The sequence below is a fragment of the Peromyscus eremicus genome, chromosome X (genome assembly GCF_949786415.1).
Source record: "Peromyscus eremicus chromosome X, PerEre_H2_v1, whole genome shotgun sequence".
NCBI lineage: Eukaryota > Metazoa > Chordata > Mammalia > Rodentia > Cricetidae > Peromyscus > Peromyscus eremicus.
In genome coordinates, this window is record NC_081439.1 from 15,893,887 (window position 1) to 15,915,106 (window position 21,220).

The 21,220-nt window shown below is 43.9% G+C and overlaps 1 protein-coding gene and 1 long non-coding RNA gene across 2 annotated transcripts in view; both read left to right on the forward strand.

Moving 5' to 3' along the window:
* Positions 1-100: 100 nt before the first annotated feature.
* Positions 101-9,553, forward strand: LOC131899645 (uncharacterized). Its single transcript, XR_009376109.1, has 3 exons — positions 101-218; positions 6,292-6,431; positions 9,433-9,553. It is a non-coding gene; the product is annotated as an uncharacterized LOC131899645 (long non-coding RNA).
* Positions 9,554-13,166: 3,613 nt separating this feature from the next.
* Positions 13,167-21,220, forward strand: part of Itih6 (inter-alpha-trypsin inhibitor heavy chain family member 6) — a 30,933-nt gene continuing 22,879 nt past the window's right edge. Inside the window, exons 1-2 of the mRNA XM_059251449.1 lie at positions 13,167-13,268; positions 14,311-14,465. Of these exons, the coding sequence (XP_059107432.1) occupies positions 13,167-13,268; positions 14,311-14,465 (257 nt within the window). The remainder of the gene's footprint in view (positions 13,269-14,310; positions 14,466-21,220) is intronic.

Genomic DNA, 21,220 nt, shown 5'->3' on the forward strand with positions numbered 1-21,220 from the left:
CTAGCCCCTCCCCTACTCACATCCACCCTATCAATTTCACAGAGCCTCCAGGTCCCGCCCTTTATCCTAACACGCCCCCCTCCAAACGGTAAAACCCAAATTGGGTTTGGCTCCTTCCCTGTAACACCCCCTCCTCAACTCAGGACTAAACTATTGATTCCATCTTGGGCCCAGCTAAACGGGGTCCAGTCCCCTCCCTTCCTAACTGGATGGATTCGGTAAGATTTGGCTCTTGAGGCAGGTTTTCTCCAGATCCCAGAGGGTGGGGCCGACCCCTAGCAGGCTCTCATCCAAAGCTGGGGCCCACGGCTCACCTCGTCCTCCTACAATTCCCGAGTGTGTCCACTCTCTCCAAGCCCCTCCGAAACTCAGATACTGCCCTCCCCACTAAAGGCCGGAAGTGGTCCCGCCCCTTTCCGCCTCCCTAGGGGGCCTCCGTCCCAGCCCGTCTGCCCTTCCCCCCCTCATCACTCCTTATCCTCCCCCCAACCTCCTTATTCCCTGTGCCTGACTCCGGACTCCCTATTTCCCATCGCATTTCCTATTTACTCTACAAAATCTCTTCCCATTCCTTACATCCTCCTCTGTATTACCTATGCACACACACCCCAATGTTCCTTAACCCTTCTCTGCAAACCCCTATTCTCCTCTCTGGATCTCGTCTTCCCCTTCACATTCCCCCGTATTCCTCGTTCTCCTCCCAACATGCACAGTTTCCCCCTTTTCTCGCCTCCACCTCCACCAGTCTCTGCTGTCCAGTCCATATAGAGCCTACTACTTTCTTGGTCGTTCTCTTTCCCACACCACATTAAAAGCAGCACCTCTTCTCCAGCTACAGTAGTGAAATAAGAATTGTCCACCTGCCCAGCTGTAGATTTCAGGAGGTTAGAACCAGTGTCTGGTCGCCAGGAAAGCCCAGTCTTGTCCTCTCACCTTGTCCTCTAGCGAGTCTGGGATGCGTGTGCCTGCTCTCAGTCCCTCTTGAAGTCTCAGCCTCCTGGACTAGTGCTGCAGACAGCCCAGCCCAGCCCAGCCCAGCCCCTTTCCGCAGCCCCCTACCCCCGCCCCCCTTCCTCGGGGGTGGGGCAATGGGGCCCTGCTCAATGCTGTCTGACGCCAAAGCCCATGTTTATGCCACTGTACCAGGCTCAGTCTGAAGCCCTTCCAAGCCAAACTGCCCCACGAAAACGATTCATTCATTGAATTTATTTATTTTATATCGTTATTTTTTCTTACTACAAAGGTAATGTGTTGTATGAAAATCAGAAAAATGCAGAAATATGTAACATAATGAAAGTCTACCTTTAATCTCATTCCCCAGAAATAGTCATGATTAGCATTTTGATAGACATTTTTTTCTATTCATAGTCTGATTATTTGTGTTTTCTCTCCACACAGGCTACATACTATACCTACTGTTCTTATAACTGCTTTTTTCAGTTATATATTCAAACTTCTCTTCCTTAGTGTGTATTTTTCTTAGTAGCGCATAATGTTTTCATGTATAAATGTCCTATAATTTATTTGCTTGGTTCAGCTTGCATGTACTTTTGGATTGTTTCCCCCTTTTCCGCACTATTACAAACAATGCTACAAGGAACATCCTGGTGTCTATATTGGACTCTTTCGTTGCTTTATAATGTTTTGCTGACTCAAATCGTTCGAAAAAAGACTTCCATTTTCAGCATAAGTTAATTGTACAAAGTAATGAGTTTTATTATGGCATTTACATACTCGCCCTCATTAAGGTTTCTCACTAATTTGAGAGGGCACTTCTGTTACCTAATAAATTCACATAAAGAATTGGGTCTCTTCAAGAGAACAAGATAAAATATAAAAACAAAGAGAAGTAGACAAAACCATTATTAGCAATAGAGCATATAAATGCAGACCCAGAAAAGTTTATTAGAAACTATAATGTACTACACAACAGTTATAGATATAAAATTCAAGATCTTTCTTATTCACAAATGGTCGCTGGTCTGCTTCATGAGGTCACCTTTCCCTTTACTAAAGAAAGGAAGTATGACGAATCCCTATGCTCTACAGACATTTGACTCACATACATTTCACACATCATCAAGGCAGGTTTCCGTACTCCTGTTTCACCTCGTGCGAACGGTTACTTCCCCAAAGTTTGTAATGTCACACTGCCACTTTCTTACCTCCTAGGCTGTCTCTGCTGATCACGTTAGACTAGTCTCTCACTTTTCTTCCAATTTTGGCACCCCAAATTCCTCTCCCTTCCAAGTTATGACAAATCTTCGATATCAAGATAATAAAGTACCCAAACCTGAGTGTACTGAAGGTCTGTTAAAGAGCCCTACAGCGGAAGACAGCATGGATGTTGTAGGTGTGTGTTTTAGTAAGAAGGTCTTAGGTGTTGTGTGGAGATTAAGTGTCTTCTTGGAAATAGAGAGCATAGCTATGACCTTGGTGGCCATCCAAGTGAGCAGTGCTTGTGGTTTGTCCTAGAGTGTTAGCATGAAAGATTAGTAAGGAGATGGGTGGGGGTGGGGTGGGGTGCACATTAGGACTTGAGTAATTGGATTTTGTAGCGATGGATTGGAAGGAGGAACATATTCAAATCTTGGATCTTTATTTGATAGAGAGTGTGGATGGTGACCCTTTCACTGAGACATTGAAGAATGGATTTAAGAGGAAATGAATGTTGATTTTGAGGCACCTGTGGTACATCCAAGTGGAAATGCTGTATTGGCAATTGAATAAGCACATCGGAAACTCAAGAAAAAGGCCTAAGTAAAGGCTGTCAGTCTAGAAACTGTCATTATATAAATGAGTCTTTAATTCACAGGAAAGTACACCCAGAGGAAGGAATTCATCAGGTTAGAAGATACTGGACCTAGAAATGAGCCCTAGAGACCAGAAAGACAGGATTTGAAAAGAATTTTTTTTTTTTTCGAGGCAGGGTTTCTCTGTGTAGCTTTGCGCCTTTCCTGGAACTCACTTGGTAGTCCAGGCTGGCCTCGAACTCACAGAGATCCGCCTGGCTCTGCCTCCCGAGTGCTGGGATTAAAGGCGTGCACCACCACCGCCCGGCTTGAAAAGAATTTTTAAGAAGTAGTTCTCAACCTGTAGGTCGAAAGGGTTGAACGATCCTTTCACAGGGATTGCATATCAGATGTCCTGCATATCAGATATTTATATTACGATTCATAACAGTAGCAAAATTAGTTATGAAGTAGCAATGAAAATAATTTTATGATTGGAAGAGTCACAACATGAAGAACTATATTAAAGGGTCGCAGCATTAGGAAGGTTGAGAACCAGTTCTACAAGATAGAGAGAGGTTGGGCTGGGGATCCAGTTTAAGTGTTAGAGCACACGTCTAGCATGTATGAGCCCTGGGTTTGAGCTCTTTCACTGGTTTAAAAAAAATACACATAGTGCTGATTTTTTTATAGCTGGGCATACAATGATAATTCCAGCATTTAGGGGCCAAGGACAGCAGGATTAACTAACCTGGGATACATAGGGGAGGAGAGCAGAGGGGGAGAAGAAGAAAGAGAAGGAGGGGGAGGAATAAATGCATTTGTGATGTTAAATATTGCTGAAGTCTAGAAAAGCGAAGCACAGAAAAAAGTTTGGGCATGTTTGCAGGTAAATCTCTGGTGAGCTTGGAAGGAATATCTTCAGTGCACACATTTGCAGAGTCCATTGCTAATTACTTAACCTCATATCCACTCTCTTCGTTTTCTCTAGTCATAAAACATCTCTTTTCTAGGATACATAAGCTCTGCCCTGGATAAAGGCCGAGAAGACTACAGTTATACTTTAGGACACCATCACAGTAAATGAAAAGAACCTGATTCCTGACAGCTTGGTGGAATGGACTGCCTACGTCTGGCTTTCTTTTAATGAGATGAATAAGTGTGTGTCTCGTTTAGCCGTTGTTATTTCGGAGTCTCTGCCATGCAACAGTTTCCTGGTGGTTCTGAATGTCATACGTTGTATTCGTGACAGTGAGTAGATTTTCAAGAAAGACCCGAGTTTGCCATCTATCCCTATTTGCCAGCCTTTTTTTTTTTTTTTTTTTTTGCTGTTTTTTTTTTTTCTTTTGAAAAGTATATGTAGTTGCCTATATTCCGGTTAAACAGAGCGCTTCACTATCAGCTGGCACTTCCTCGTGCCTGGAAACCTCTTCTCCTGCAACCGCTTCCCTTGGTCTCTGTCTACCCTCTCTTACAGTTTCCAACATTTAGAGTCCCACATTGTTTCACTCGTGGTCTCAGGAGGAACAGAATTAGAACCTTGAATATTATCGAATTCAGTGAAGTAAGCTAAATCTCAGTCCAAGTTCATCAGAAAGGTAATGCCCTTCCGCACTTTTACTGCCTTCCTAGCACAATGTCATAAATATCCTTATCTTGGGACCTGGAGACCAGAGAAGGGGCGGCAACCTTATGTGAAAAGAAGAGAAAAAAACAATTAGTTCAGAGTCTTTGCCCTTTGACTAGAGAAATTTCCTTCCATTTTCTTCTTATGTACTGTAGAATCTTTTGATCATCAGCATTAATCTACAAAATCTGAAGAGCCTCAGTCATTATGCCCAAGGCCTGTTTCCGATAACCATAAACCATCAGAAAAATACCTGAGATTATGGTCAGCAGGCGCATGTTCTTGCCCTAGAACATGATGACCTGAGTTTGGTCCCAGGGTCCCACGTGGTGGAGAGAATGGACTCCAGAAGGTTGTCTTCTGACTTCTACATATGCACCATGGTGCCTGCGCGCACACACACACACACACACACACACATACACCACTCACATACATACACACTCACTTTCACACACACACCACAACACACACACACACACACACACACACACCACTCACATACATACACACTCACTTTCACACACACACCACAACACACACACACACACACACATACACACACACACACATGTGTAATAAAAGTGTTTTAAAAGAAAAGAGATTACATAGGTCCCACATACCAACTTGGGGGAAACATGAAAAGCTGAGTTTCTGTTAGACATTGCAATTAAGGAAATATAGAAGCCTGACTAAATGTTGTTTAGCGTAGAAGAACTGGATGAAACTGTCTTACGTAGGAACACTGAGATTCCAGCCCCTGAAACTGAAAGACAGAGTGCAGGAGAGCCCTACCACCCACCAATCCTGCCTAGCCAACTTCTCTTCCCCTGGACTACAGAGAACCAATGCTGAGGATTTTGAAAAAGTCAGAGACAGTGCTGGGAAAGAGTGGCAAAAATTCCTTCCAGGGCTACTTGTCATTCCTTTTGACACCCGAGCTGCACAGCACAGCAAATTATGAGTTGGCGATCAGACTTTCTCATTCGTCAAACCCCACAGCCTTTCTCAGTACCGGGAAAAGCCCTGTGCGCCATGCTTGGTGGGCCTCTTCTACCCTTATTTGCAGCTTCCTCCTTTCCACTTCAATGTTTCTCCCTCTCCCTCTCCCTCTCTCTCTTCCCCACCTCCTGATAAGGTTTCACTATGTAGCTCTGGCTTTCCTGGAACTCACTAAGTAGACCAGGCTGGTCTTGAACTCACAGACACCTCTGCCTGTATCTACTGGAGTGCTGGGATTAAAGGTGGCACCACACCGGCTGTTTTTTCATTTGATCTACTGGTAGAACCCTGTTGTAAGGCAATTTAACTCACTCTGTGTTACTCCAGACTCTGAGGGCTATCTGTTCAAAAGGGGAGACAGAGAGAGAGAGGGCCGGGGGGGGGGGGGGAGACTACCTTTTGTTAAAGAAAAGGCAGGTTCCCCATATATATGAAATCCTGATACCTACTTCTGGACTAATACCACTTCTCCCACGTTCTTTGTGCAAAGAAGCCTCCTAAAAACAAACCTGTGAGAAAGAATTGGGCCACTGAAACGAAAATGGGGACTAACTGTCTACCAGGCACCATCACAAAGGTGGCCCTTGCTCATCAAAGGCTTAGGTTTGAACAACTCATTTTCAAGTCCTCTTCTGGCTACAGGGAGCTGTTTCCCTACTCCCCAGTAAACCTTACGAAAGCAGAAAGGCTTACGTTTCTACAGTGGGAGCACCAGCCTCATAGGATGGAAGACACTGGGGGATAAGAAAGGTAACTTACCGGAGGCAAGCTTTCGTCTAGTAGGTATACAGCACAGATGGGATTTGAGCCTAGCTCAATGGATGTCAAATACCAGCGTTTTAACCACAATACTACATTGCCTGTGAGGTGTTAAGACCCATAAGATTTCCAAGGACTATGGTTTGGTTTGGATATTGTTTCTCTCCCAAGGGTTCATGTGCTGAAAGCTTGAGACTCTGTGGACTGATTTGAATTGGTGGAATCTTTCAGAGATGGGGCCAGGGAAGAGCGACGAGGTCCCTGGGCTAATCCCTGTTGAGAGAGATTGATGTCATTCTCTTGGGACTCAGGTGAGTTTCTATAGTTGTGAATTGTTAGTAAAAGACTCACACCTCACCATTGGACCTCTCCTTGTTTGTGCCTCCACCATGATGAAATTCAGGCAAGGCTGCAGGAGATGGGACCAAGTAATCTTGGACTTTGAACATGCAGCCGCAGGCACTTTGCTATAGCAATAGAAAACAAAATAAAACACCAGCACCCTTCCTAAGTATATTAAGGACGTTACAGTATGATTTTCATCTGTGGAGGCAAGTCTAACTGGATATTTCCATTTAGAAAGGGTCAAGACATATACATTTTGAGCCAGATTTGCTGGTGGAAACCAGTAATGACCATGCTTGGGAGGCAGAGGCAGGATGATTGCCGCACATTCCAGGCCAGCCTGGTTCACATAGTGAGTTCCAGGCCAGCCAAGACCTACAGTGTAAGACCCTGATTCATGGGAGAAAGCATTTTATTTTGTTTGTGAGGTCAGCATAATGTTTTTAATATTTTTTATTAAATTCTGAAGTGTATGTGATAACAAACAACTCAAACAAAAGAATATTATAAAAATGGTCCCATGTGCCTGGTGGTGGTGGCGCACGCCTTAAATCCCAGCACTCAGGAGGCAGAGGCAGGAGGATCTCTGTGAGTTCCAGGCCAGCCTGGGCTACAGAGTGAGTTCCAGGAAAGGCGCAAAGCTACACAGAGAAAACCGGTCTCGGGGGAAAAAAGAAAGAAAGAAAGAAAGAAAGAAAGAAAGAAAGAAAGAAAGAAAGAAAGAAAGAAAGAAAGAAAGAAAGAAAGAAAGAAAAAGAAAAAATGGTCCCATACCTCAACCCTCCACATCTCCATCCTATACTTCTGAAGCCACCTTTTGAAATGTTTTTTCAGTTTTCATGCAAGTAGATATTGCATTGCTGCCCATATTTCCCCCTCCCCCTTTTCTTTTTCTTTTTTGGTTTTTCGAGACAGGGTTTCTCTGTGTAGCTTTTCGCCTTTCCTGGAACTCACTCTGTAGCCCAGGCTGGCCTCGAACTCACAGAGATCCACCTGCCTCTGCCTCCCGAGTGCTGGGATTCAAGGCGTGCGCGGACGCTACCCGGCTTCCCCCTTTTCTCATCCCTCTTCCCCTTAGCCTTCTTCGTTCTCCCAGGCACTCTGACTTCTGCTTTCGTTGACGTGATTGTATGTATCCATATATAGTCTAAGAACCACAAAGAAGAGAAAACATGTATGTCTTTCTGAGACAAGCTTAATTTGACTAATAAAATGATCATCTCCAGATGGATCTGTTTTCCTAGAAAACTTTGTTCTCGAAGCCACTTTGCCCATCCACCATGGGGTCTCTACAGCTCTTGATAATGCTACTTCTTAGTTCATAAAATTGAGACAATATCCCATTAAATAACTCCCCAAGATGGCAGTGAAGATGCTCTTCATGGCCAGAGCGTCCTTGCTTTTCTCTCTGCTCCCCTGCAAAGGCTAGCATCAATCCTTTTTTGTTATTGCTTAATTTGTAGCCTGAAAAGATATGTAGGCCTCCATTTAATATTTTGTCAATTCTTTTACAAGGATTTCAACTGCTTGCTTTCTATTTTTAATTTTTTTTATTTTTTGAGATTATTATTACATCCTTCCCCCCTTTCCTCCCTCCAATCCCTCCCATGTACCCCTCCCTCATTTTCCTATCAAATGCATTGCCTCTTTTTAAAAATTGGGGTTACAGTTTTTCTATAAATGTATATGTGTGTTACATATATACATCCCTAAATATATAAATATAACCTGCTGAGTCGTATTTCTGTGTTTTCAGAGATGACCATTGGTATGGAATAATCAGTGTGTTCTTCCTTGGTCAGGACTAGTTCTCCCACTCTCAGCATTCCTTAATTGCCTGAACTTCTTTGACTAGGGTAAAGGTCTCACGACCTTTCCACCTTCTATGTTAGTATGTCTATTGGGATCTTCCTTGTTCAGATCATGTTTAGGCAGCCATGGTGTTGAGAGACTTTATGGGTCTAGCTTCTCTGACATTTCTAGGAGACAAAATCTCACAGGGAACTTCCTGTTTCTCTGGTTCCTACAATCTTTCTGTTCCCTCTTCTACAATGAGCCTTGAGCCTTAGGTGGAGGAGATGAGTTGTAGGTGTGTCAGTTGGGACTGCACATCTCTGCAGTTAGATTGGTTGTGATTTTCTGTAATGGTCTTTCTCTCTGTTGCAAGGTTTCCTTGAGGAGGGGTGAGAACTATGCTTATCTGCAAGTATAAGTACCAGAAGGTACAATGGCGGCATCAAAGGGAGGGAGGCCACCAGTAGTACTGCACAGCCATGATGGCCACAACAACAGCTGCCATGGCACTGTAACCATGAGGGTGCAATAGGAGCTGAATGCCGTTGGCAGTAACCAACATCTCTCTGGGGAAATCATACCTGGTACTGGAAACCTAGCCAACTACCAGGGCCTAGTGAAGTCATGGATCTTGGAGGAGAACCTACAACTACCACTTTACAAAGCCAGCATTATTCCTAACTGCCTGCTTTGAAAAACAAAGATATTAGCAGCACATTGCCCGTCAATGTCCTACATTATCTCTGTGATCTTTCCTTTGACGTTATACATATTATTGACATTTATGTTCTGTTCTGCAGTATTAACGAGATCTTCCTCTCTTTGTCTTTCCAGGGTAGCTCTTAAACCTAAAAACCAATAAACAGTATTTACATTGTCTTGACTATGTAAATATTTTTTCCAAAATCCAGTTAAGTAGTGAGCCAAGAATACACTTCCTCCTTTGCAAGTCCAATGTCATAAACCTTGGGCCTCTTAAAGGAGATTTTTTTCTAGCATCAAGACCTGTCTTATATTCCATTAGTTGCTTATAACCATATTTTATTTTGTTTTATATTTGAACCACTACTTTCTTGCATATATGTAGACTTTGTAACAGGTTTTATTCTTCCATAAATGATATGCCTTTATTATGTCAACTCATTGAACAAATACTTATTGAGTGTCTGCTAGGTACTGGATTCTGTTCTGGGAGCTGAAGACATAACAGTGGAGAAGACGGATAGCAATGCCTGTTCCTCGTGGAGCTGATTCTAGTAAGGGGAAGAGAGGAAACAATCGGCTCAAGAAACAAGATCTGTAACAACTTAATAAAGTGCTATGGAGAAAACAAAATCCAAGTGTAATGGTGCACTCCTTAATCCCAGCGTTCAGAAGCCTAGGGAAGGGAGATCTGGAGTTTGAGACCAGTCTGAGTTACATAGCAAAGCTCTGTCACATAGAAACAAGGTGCAAGGGGACAGAGAGGAACTAAAAAAAAAAAAAAAAAAAAAAAAAACAGGGTGAAAGAGAGAGAGAATAGCAGTGAAGAAAGGAGTTTATTTCAGTTTGAAATAGATTGCTCAAGAAGTAACTCAATGAAATGGCAGGATGTGAACAAATGCTTGCATGAGGTGAGAGAGCTAAGTGGACATCTGGGAAAAGGTTTTCCAAGTGGAAAGGATGGTGCAAAAACCTACCCATGGTGTCTTTTCCCATCCTTGGCATTTGGGAAGAACATGAAGAACTCCGGGGTTGCTAGAGTAGCGGAAGAAGAAGAGAGAGAAGTAATGGGCTGTGTCTGTGACGAGACTAGGATTGAGGGCTTGCCACACTAGCTCGCCTCACATAAGGCTCTGGAAGTGAGCCTTGGTGGTTTCCACCATCTTAACAGAGAGAAGAAAGAATGTGGATTGGGTTTTAAAGGGACCTGGAAACATGCTGATGGAGGACAGAAGGAAGGATGATAACGTGGAAGAGAACTAGTGTGCGAACTCTTGCAGTGACTGAGATGGAGTCACAGGCTTCTGGGTTCACTGTTCTGGCACCTACTCTAGAGATCTTTCTTTAGCTGTAGAAAATTGACGTCTAACACATTTTTATTTTGGTTTGTGGATACAATTTCTCACTATGTAGCTCTGGCTAGCTTGACACTCACTATGTAGATCAGACTGGTCTCTGAGTTGCAGCAATCCTCCTGCCCCAGCCTTGCCAGTGCTGGGATGACAGGTATGCACCATCATGTCCAGCTCCTGATTCATTTTTTTTTAAAAAAACTTTTGTTTAAAATTTTTTCCATCCCTTTTCCTCCTTCTGGGTTGCCTTGTCCAGCCTTAATATGAGGGGAGGTGCCTAGTCTTACTGCAACTTGATATGCCATGTTTGGTTGATATCCCTGGGAGGCCTGCTCTTTTCTGAACAGAAACAGAGGAGGAGTGGATGGAGTGGGGGCAGAGGGGAGGAGGTAGGGACTGGGAGAAGAGAAGGGAGGGGAAACAGCGGTCAGGATATAAAAATAATAATTTAAAAAACCTTTTTCCATATAATATATTTTGATCACATTCTTTCCCTTCCCCAAGCTCCTCCCAGATCTTCCCCCACTTTGCTACCCACCCAATTTCATGTTCTCTCTCTCTCTCTTTCTCTCTCTCTCTCTCTCCCTCCCTCCTTCCCTCCCTCCCTCCCCTCCCTTCCTCCCCCCCCTCCCTCCCTCCCTCCCTTATAAAAACCCAGGGGAAACAACAATTTTTTTAAAAACTAATTCTAAAAAAGGAAAAATCAATATGACAAATATACCAAAACAGAACCAAAAAACACACAAAATATTTCATTATTTTTCTTTGAGTCTGTAACTTGTTTCTCTAAATGTGTCTGCTGTGTTGATCTGTATCTTTGACATTTTTTCATATTTCCTGTTTGTTTTGTTGTTTCACCTTACATTCCAAGAGATTTCCTCTATGTTATTTTCCAATCTTTCTGTTGACCCTTTTATTTCCAGCAACTTCTTTTCCGTTTCTGAGGTGTCTTTCTGTTCTCCGATTGTTCTTGTTTTGTAGCATCTAATTCTTGTTTCACGTATGTCATATTTGCTTGAGTGATTGACAAGTATAATTTTTCTCCTAAAGTTCTCTTTTGTTACTCAATTTCCCAACCTGCTCTGTGTTCATTTGTTCCATTTGTTTTGGCTTCTTGCTTTCATGGTACAGGCTTTCTTTGCCTGGGAACCCCTGGTTATCTGTCTGTCTTTAAGAGAGAGAGTGGGCACCTGGTGGAGTTTTCTCTGTTGGTATATAAACAAAGCTTTTCTCAAGCTAGGACTGTCCCCTATGAGGAAATTCTGTTTTCCCTCTTCATTTTTAAAGACAAGGGCTCACATATTCTAGACTGTCCTTAAACTCCCTATGTGGCTGAGGATGACCTTGAACTTCTGTTCCTCCAGCCTCTACCTCCTGAGTGCTGAGATTACAGACAAGCTGCACCCCATCCCATTTACACAGTACTGAAGACTCAACCCAGCACTTCATGAGTGTCGGCAAGCCTTCTGACATCCCTAGTGTCTGCACCTCCAATGAGGAGACTGCAGTGGGAAGCTTTGAGTGGCCTTAGGGTAGGTGGCAACTAGTAAGATTCAGAACCCCCAAAGGCTAGAATGAGACTTTGTTGTGTAGTGCTTAATGCCGTAGGGCCAATCCTTTGTCATCTTTGTGCCAATTTATCAAAAGTCCTCAGAGAGTTTTTCCCTTGTTGATAGATGCTGGAAGTCTTGTGAATGTAATCTGTGTTCGTATAAGTGCGATAAAGGTTCTGATGCGTGCTAATGGCCCCTGTGCGGGCACATTCCTCAATCCATCTTCCACAGGACCTTCAGACACTGGGCTCAGAGCATCTCAACTGTTCATCTTTCTGCCCCTTTCATGTCTCCAGTGTGGCGGGGGCTCCCCATGCTCTTTTGTTGGTGTTTTCGAGGCAGGATCTCACTGTGTACTCCAACCTGGCATGGAACTCACCATGCAGCACAGGCTGGCATCAAATTCATAATTTTTCTGCACTAGTGTCCCAGATGCTGGGATTATAAATGTGTAGTACTATGCCTGGCCGCCATACTTTGATTTTTGCCATACCTCATCCCAGTATGCATTTACTGAATACCTACCAGATGTCAAGCATTCCAAAAGTACAAGCCCAATGTTGATAACTAAATGCTGTTGTTATCCTCATTTCATAGATGTGGGAACTGAGGGGGCAGAGTGGTAAGTTTCCTCACTGAATATCATGCAGCCAGTGAGCAATGAACTGCAGTTCCAACCCAGATGTTCTCAGTCCTGAGCCTATACTTTAAATGACTGAATTATACTCTTTCTCATCTCTACTGCAGCCCATCTTAACCTCTGGGTATTCTTGAGACTAGAAATCTCATGTCTGTGGAATCTCTACACTGTTAGAGTCCCTCCTCCTGTGTCAAGACTAAAGTGAGCAACAGAAAAGACCGATGCTGGGGACTTGCCTCTCCAAGCCTCTTTAAAGGCTGCTACCTTTTTAAGATGATCAGTGCTCAGTGACCTTTCTCTGGCTCCAGTTATTGAGCTCCAGTGGATGTTTATAGGAAAGAAAAACCCCACCCTGAGCCAACATAGCAAACAGACAGACCCAGCACTCTGGTATGTTTAGTTTCCATTCATCTTACAGCTGGATGAAGGGGGAAAAGGAGGCACAGAACTGGCCCTTCTCCAGGCAAGATGCCAGCCTCAGCTCTTGGACAATCCTGGTTTGTGTAGGCCTCAATGCCACATTCAGAGACTTCTCCACCCTTCAGCATGGTCCCTCCCTCTCAAGAGAAGGGATACCTGGAAGTTTAAAAGAGAGAGGCCTTGGAGATCAGGGCCAGACATTGTGGATGAGAACAGCAGGCCCAGACCAGAAGTGGCACCATGTCTGAATGGAGGTGCCTCAGCTGTGTTACTGTTTTGCTGACCATCTTCCTAGACCTAACACACCAGGGACCCCATGGCTCTGCCTCGTCCAACAGCAAGGTCAGTTCTAGCCTGAGCAGACGATGGGGTGGGAGGAACAGAGGTCTCTCGGTCTGCTTCTGCAGGGCTGAGAAGCTAGGGCCAGAGAAAAGAGTTGCTGATTGCTAAGTGCCAGTCAGGTGGTGTGCCAGTAGTCTTGGTTACGGTTTCAGTTAGTCCTCACAGCGCCCCTGTAAGCCACACTCTCTTATTATTCCCATTAGAGGCGGGGGGGGGGGGGACACAGGCTCAGACAGGAAGCAGCAGAGCCAGAGCTTGAACCTACACCCAACTGATTCCAGATTGCCTCTTTGTCCCACTTCCCCACACTAAGAACAGACGAGATGTACGTGATGTGTGGGTGGAGGGAGGGAGCATAACTTCAGGGAAGATAGAGAAGAAGATAGTTATCTCACTACTGTGTGACCTCAGTGTCTGAGCCTCAGTTAACGTATCTGTAAGATGTGGGAAATACTAGAACTTAACTCCTCAGACGGTGAGGATTAAATAGGATCATGAGTGCTGAACACTTAGCGTGATTGCAGTATTTTACTGTACTTATCAGGCTCAATCTTTATAGCTGCAATCATAAAAACCTAAATATTTATCCCACTGCCTTGTAGTAATGTAGGGCCCAGTGACTCCCTCTATTCTGTTCCATTCGAAAGCTTTTGCTAGAATGTTATGTTCATTCTAAAGTGAAGTCTGTGGATCACCAGCAGCAGTGGTGGCAGCTTCAGGGAATTTGGGAGCAAGGAAGACATTGATCACCCTCTCTCTGCCCCAGGGTTGCTGAATTAGAACCCATGTTTAGTGAGATCTGAGTTCAGTAAAATCAGAGAAGTGCTTGTCCAGAAGCGCTTTGATTTGGAATCATCTGGGAACCTTTACTTTGAGATTCGCTTGCTGCACTCTCAGGCACATCCATGTATAACAGAGGTCACTTTCTCGAGGTGCCTCAGTTTCTCCTCCTCCAGTTCAGGAACCTTGAGCTCCCACGTACCAGCCCATCTTGGCCAATAAAGGACTCTCTCTAAGTCACCTCTCTTGTATTCTCTTCCAGTTGTTGATGACGAGCTATTCCGTACATTCCACTGTGGTGTCTCGTTATGCACACACTTTGGTCACCTCTATCCTCTGCAATCCCCATGATGAGGCCCATGAAGCCACCTTTGACCTGGATCTACCTCGAGTTGCCTTTATCTCCAATTTCACGATGTAAGTCTGCTTCCAAATTCATGGCTTCATTCATTTGTGCACGCATTCATTCAGTCTGTTTGCTCGTTCACAAGTGCAGAGCAGTTAAGAGGACGGATTGGAAAATCAGACTCCTTGATTTTGAATCCTGCCTCTGCCAGCTGTGGGACTCAGGACATGCTACCTAACTTTCGAGTCTTATTTTACACACCTGTAAAATGCGGATAAAATTAGAAACCACTTGTAAGGATTAACATGTAGAAATCTATGCTAACATCAGTGCCTGGTGTATGATAAATACTTGAAAAAGTTAGCTTTTTGGAAAAAAATCCTTTTCCTGATACTGAAGGCATGACTTACATGGTTCTGGTTAGCTATGATGGAAAGAGGGACTGTACACAGTCCCTGCTCTCAGTCTCCTGTCTAATGGGGAACACAAAAAAGGTATCCGGTGATGGAAATAAATACTGCAGGAGGAAGGAGAAATCTAAATGCAAAATGGTGGAAACCCCAAGACCCAGCAGGAGACAGTGATCAATTTTGAATTCCCATCAGTGGAAGAAAGCCTTGGATAATGACACTTAGAGCAGACCTTAAATTATGAAATGCTCGCTAGCCAAGCACTATGGAAGCAAGCCTGGAAACTCAAGGCCAAGGAATTAAGACACAAGTGTTCCCTCATGAGGAGAGAGTGCATGTACTTCTATGTCACTGAAGTGTGGACAATAGGCAGAGGGTAGAAGAGTGATCAGAAACGAGAATTGAGAGGTAGGAAAAGACTAGGCTCTTAGGGGCTTCCAGTGTGAAAGCAAGTTCATGGAGCACACACATATTAAATATACTAAAGGACAAATATGCATTCTGAGGAGTATACATATAAGCCATCAAAGAATAATGGGAATCTCTATAAATAGAGCACTAATCATCTTCCATTCCCTTTTCTTTGTCCCCAGCATCCCCAGGGACCTGTCCACCCCATTGTAGAGATAGCGGGGCCCCTTAGCGAAGAGACATGGCAATGTGGTAAGCGAGCAGTGACAACAGTGAGGCAGGGCTAAGCTGGGAGAGCCAGCCAAGAAGCTGGGAGGCTGAGAAGTGCCCTGTGCTAGAGCATGGAAGGAGAACTTGACGTGGAATTTGAGAGACTATTGGAGGGAGAAAGAACCTGCTTGTGGGGGGAATATGAATGGTGATTGCCCCTTTTCTGTTTCGTTTGTTAGATGGTAGACCATGGATGAGATGAAGAATGAGGGAAGTCGATGAAAGGAAAGCTTAGTGGGGTTGCATTAGCCCACATATATCAGAGTGGGGTTGCATTAGCCCACATATATCAGAGTGGGGTTGCATTAGCCCACATATATCAGAGTGGGGTTGCATTAGCCTACATATATCAGAGTGGGGTTGCATTAGCCCACATATATCAGAGTGAGAGTTATGAAAAGGCTTCTGGAGTTGGGGATGTAGCTAGGTCAGATGTTTTCCTAGTATGCCCAAAACCTTGAATCCAGTTCCCATCACCAGATAAAACTGCCATGATGGCACACGCCTGTCATACAAGCACTGGGGAGGTGGAAGCAGGAAGATCAGAAGTTCAAGATGATCATCCTCAGCTACATGAGATCCTGCTTCAAAAAGACAAAAGGAAAGGGGACTTCTGTCTTGGAGTGGAGACATTCTCTGAGTTAGTAGATTAGGGAGTCCTAGCCAAACAGATTTTCTGTCCTTGCTTGGTCACTCCCACCCCATGACTGCAGAGAAGGCTCTTGTGCTCTAAACAACCTTACAGCCCTAAGCCTATGTTCTGCCATCAAGAATCTCCAGGCTGTACGTCAGAGAGTGGCTAGCTTGGAAGAAGTGATTGGTGTGAAGTCTGTATAGGGAAGAAGAACTGAGATAATGAGAGGGAACTTCCCTGGAACAGGATTTCTAAGTGGGTAAGACTTGAAGCAACCAAGATCATTGCAAGTAGAGGAGCAAATGAGCCAAATATGAGAATAAAAGCAGTCCCCCAGACAAACAAACCAACCCCAGGCATGATATGAAGTGTGGGGCCAACCTGAGAGGTTGGCAGTCAGTTGATGTAAAGACCAAGCAATAGACAGAATGGGGGTTCATTTCAATAGGGGGAAAAAAACCACCGAAAGGATTTTTTAAAATTTTAGCAAAGCAGGCTGGAGAAATGTTCCTGGGCAGACTCTGTGGAAAGTATGCTGGCTGGAGGCAGCACACACACACAGAGGCCCCAGTGTGCTACTGCCAGAGTCGCCCCACCCTACCACCCCAGCCCCCAGGAGACCTTGAGGCCCAGCCAGCTCTGTCCACCCCCACACTAGCCCAGCCTCAGCAATACTGTTTCAGCTGCCTTGAAACACTCCTTGTCTAAGTAGTCTCTTCTGCCAGCTGCGTATCTTCCCTTAGCATTCCTGGAAGCTGCTACTATCTGTGCCCTAGTTACTCCGTTTGTGAAATGGAGACAGCTGCTCTTACCTCCCACGGAGGTATATTAATGTTCTCTAGGACACCAAATTCGCACAGCTCAAAGGTAGCTCTGACCCCATCCATTTCTTCCCAGTTTGAGATTTATCCAACACTTCACATTCCTTGCTGCAACATGAGCTCATGGAGTCTTGAGTTCAAAGTCCTGGATTCTCTAACCTTCTTTCTATAGCTCTCTTCTCTTTGATCCACCATTCCATGAAATGCACACTGACTTTTCTTACTGTCATCCTTGGACACTCATGAGATGATGAAGTGAGTACTGCATGCCAGGCATTAGCAGCAAACCCGGCAGACATGCCTTTGCCCTCAAGGAGCTCATAGTCTCCTAGAGAAGATATGACATGGAAAACTTAAACTAATGTGCATCCGTTTGTCTATGAGAAAGACTACAAAAAAAGAGAGTAGCAAATAGAGCAAAGGAGACAGAGCCTGGGTAGAGGTACCAGCCTAGAGTGATCAAAGACCAAGTGACATGAAGCAGAGACCCGAAGAGAGCGGTGTGAAGACTTATAACAATCTGGAAGAGGAATGGTCTAGGAAAACGGAAGAATAACTACAAAGCACTCTGGGACGGGAGTGCTGGATAAGTTCAGAAAAAAAAAAGGTCAAGGAACACTATACACAACAGCTAAAAATACAGGCAACCCAAGGGTCTAATTGATTAATGGATACCTAAATGCACCATAATAAAAAAGGAATGAAGTCCTGTTACTTGGTTTTTTATTTTGTTTTGTTTTTGGTTGTTTTGTTGTTGTTTTGTTGTTGTTGTTTTGTTTTGTTTTGTTTTTCCAGACAGGGTTTCTCTGTGTAGTTTTGGTGCCTGTCCTGGATCTCGATCTGTAGCCCAGGCTGGCTTTGAACTCACAGAGATCCTCCTGGCTCTGCTTCCCAAGTGCTGGAATTAAAGGTGTGAGCCACCACCGCCCAGCAAAGTCTTGTTACTTGTGATAACATAAATGGGCTAGACATGGTCGTCCATGCCTCTAATCCCAGCATAGAAAAGGTTGTGGCAAGAATATTGGGAGCTCAAAGCAGCTTAGACCACATACCAAAACCCTGTTTCCAAACAGTTGTTTTTTGGTTTGGTTTGGTTTGGTTTGGGTTTGTCTTTTGTTTGTTTGTTTGTTTTTAATCTGGTTTTGAGCTGGGTGTAGTTGCTCATGCCTATAATACCAGCATTTGGGATACTGAGGCAGAAGGATTGGGAGTTCAAGACCAGCCTAAGGCAGAACAAAACTCTATCTCAAAAACAACAGCAAAACACCCCCCCTCAAATTTTGGTTAAAAAGATGACTTGGCACCTAAGACCACTGTCTGCACTTCCAGAAGTCCTGGGTCCAATTGCCAGCACCCACATGACAGATCACAACAACCTGTAACTCTAGTTCCAGGGGATTCAACATCCTCCCTTGTCTCTGCAGGTACCAATCATGTACATAGTGTACGGTCATATATGCAGGCAAAACATCCATGCACATAAAATAAAATGATACATTTAATTTTTTTCAAACTCTCAAACCCTGCCAAGTGGATGGAATGGTCATTATGCTAAGTGAAGGATGTCAGGCATGGAAAGGCACGTCACCCATGATATCCTCACATGTGGAATCTAGATGGTTAAGTTCATAGAATTTGAGGGTGCAATGATGAGTTCTCAAGGCTGGTAGGAGGAAGGGGTCAGGAGAGGTGGGGAAATCTGATCACAATGAGATAGGGACAACAAGCTCTAAGGTACAGGTGACAATTGTGCACTGTACTTCAAAGGTTAAAAGAAGGATTTGCAAAGTTTTACCACAGGTGATAAAGGTTTGAGGATATACGTGGTTATTCTGATTTAAACATTACACAAGGCACACATGTATCATATGAGTACCAAACATTAAATACTCATTAGTACATACAACTTTTATGAGGGTTTTTAATATGTATGTATATGTGTATATATGCATATGTTATGGAGTCCAGAGGTTAATTTCGGGTGTCTCTCAGGCACCATCTACCTGTTTTTGGAGACAAGCTCTCTCACTGGCTTGGAACCCGCCAATAAGCTAAGCTGGCGGGCCAGTGAACCCCAAGAATCTACTTCTCTCTATCTCTCCAATACTGGTAGTCCAAAAATGCCCCCACTATACCTGCCCTGTCTTTTTTAGCATCGGTTTTAGGGATTAAACTCGGGTCTTTGTACTTACAAGGGAAGCATGTTATTGGCTAAGCTATCTCCCAGCCACCACCTTATATACTTTTAAGTTAAAAATAATTTTAATTTTTAAAATTATGGGGAGACAGAGGCAAGAATATCAAGTTCAAGGCTTTTGAGTTGCAGAGTAAGCCCTGTTCAAACAAAACAAAAACCAAGAAAAGTGAAGGACAAAAAAGGCTACATGGTGAGTTCAAGGCTAGTCTAAGCTACAGAGTGAAACACTGTCTCGAAAAGCTAATGATATAGTTTAGTCACATAGAACTTACCCAGCATGTGCAAGAACCTAAGTTCCACCCCCAGCTTTGCCAAAAGAGAGAGGGGAGGGGGAGAAGAAGAGGAAAGATGGAGAGAGGAAGAGAAGGAGAAGGAAGGAGAGGAAAGAAAGAAAGAAAGAAAGAAAGAAAGAAAGAAAGAAAGAAAGAAAGAAAGAAAGAAAGAAAGAAAGAAAAGGAAGGAAGGAAGGAAAGAAGGAAGGATGGGGAAGGAGGGAGGGAGGGAGGGAGGGAGGGAGGGAGGAAGGAAGGAAGGAAGGAAGGAAGGAAGGAAGAGGAAAAAAAGTAGCAGCATGACCAGAGCAGGGTGAGTGGCAGAAATAGTCATGGGATTGAAGAGGTAATAGCCATAATGTGTAGACTACATAGTGCCTAGTGAAGAGTTTCGTTTTTATTCTCAGTTGAGATAGAAGCTACAGAGAATTTAAGCAGTAGAAATAAAGTGACTTGATTTAAGATTAACAATATATGCCAGGCATCATGGCGAATGCCTTTTATCTCAGCTGTCTGGATGCAGATGCAGGTGGATTTCTGTTGCTCTAGGCCAGCCTGGTCTACACAGTGAGTTCAGGCCAGCCTGTAGTATGTAGTAAGACCCTATCTCAAATAAACCAATGATCAATAGATGTTTCTACTGCTATGAGATCAATCTATAAAGAGCAAGGGTTTAAAAGGGAGACCAGTTAGTAAGTGTGATTAGTAGTTTTTTGTCAACTTGACATAAGCTAGACTCATCTGGGAAGATGGAACCTCAACTGAGTAGTGTAGATGATAGAGACCTGGACTGTCAAGTTTCCTAGGGAAGCAAAGGCTTTATCAGACTGTTCTTATGATATTTTGAATTGAGAATTCTTGGTTTCTGGTCAGCTGGGGCTGAAAAATCAGCTGTGATTAACAAGATACCAGTATCACTAAAGTGAAATTTTTGCGTTTCTGGAACAATCGATGCTGATTAGCTGAGGCTGAAGAATCAGCTGTGATTAATAAGAGACCAGCATCATTGAGGTGAAATCTTGTGGGAAGTGATTCCTGGAGGTTAGCATACAGAAGCTGTGGTCCAGGAACACCAAGGCTGCATCTCAAGCTGGTAGCTGAACTTGGAAATGTGCAAGAGTCTCCTATATAGTGTTGTTTTTGAACTTACAAAAGGGTCACGGAGAGCAGCTGAGGCTTGGCACTGTGAGAGGCCAGGAGAGGCCACTGGTGAAGGTGCAGCCTCAGTGGCAGTGCAGACCCAGCATGCAGGTGCCAGGACTATGGGATGACAACCAAAGACAGTGGCAAGTGTGGTGTGGAGCTGGCCTGAGCCTAGGAGACCAGCTGTGTGTGCTGTAGATGGCAGAGCTGGAGAAGTGGAGCTGCCCAAGCACTCTGAAGCCCAGGAGATTGTTAGTAAATTCCCAACACTGGACTTTTTACACTGTTGGAGTTTGGTTTTGCTTTGATTGCGGCTGTGCCCTGGTTCTTTCCTCTTGGGATAAGAAGTATGTAATTTTTTTTTCCTATTTTACAAGAGCTCATAGTTAGGGACTTAGAATTTTTAGAGAGACTTTGGCTATCTTAAAGAGGCTGAACTTTTTTAAAGTGTTTGGATTTTTTAAAGAGTGTGAGACTTTTAAAGTTGTTCTGTTTTACACTGTGATATTAACATGAGATCTTGGGGATAAACAAGATAGAAATGTTACAGTTTAATAGGGATGTATTTGTGTGTCAAGTTGACAAGGGATCACTTGTGCTGATTAGTTTTTTGTCAGCCTGATACAAGCTACAGTCATCTGGGAAGAGCTAGTTGAACTGAGAAAATG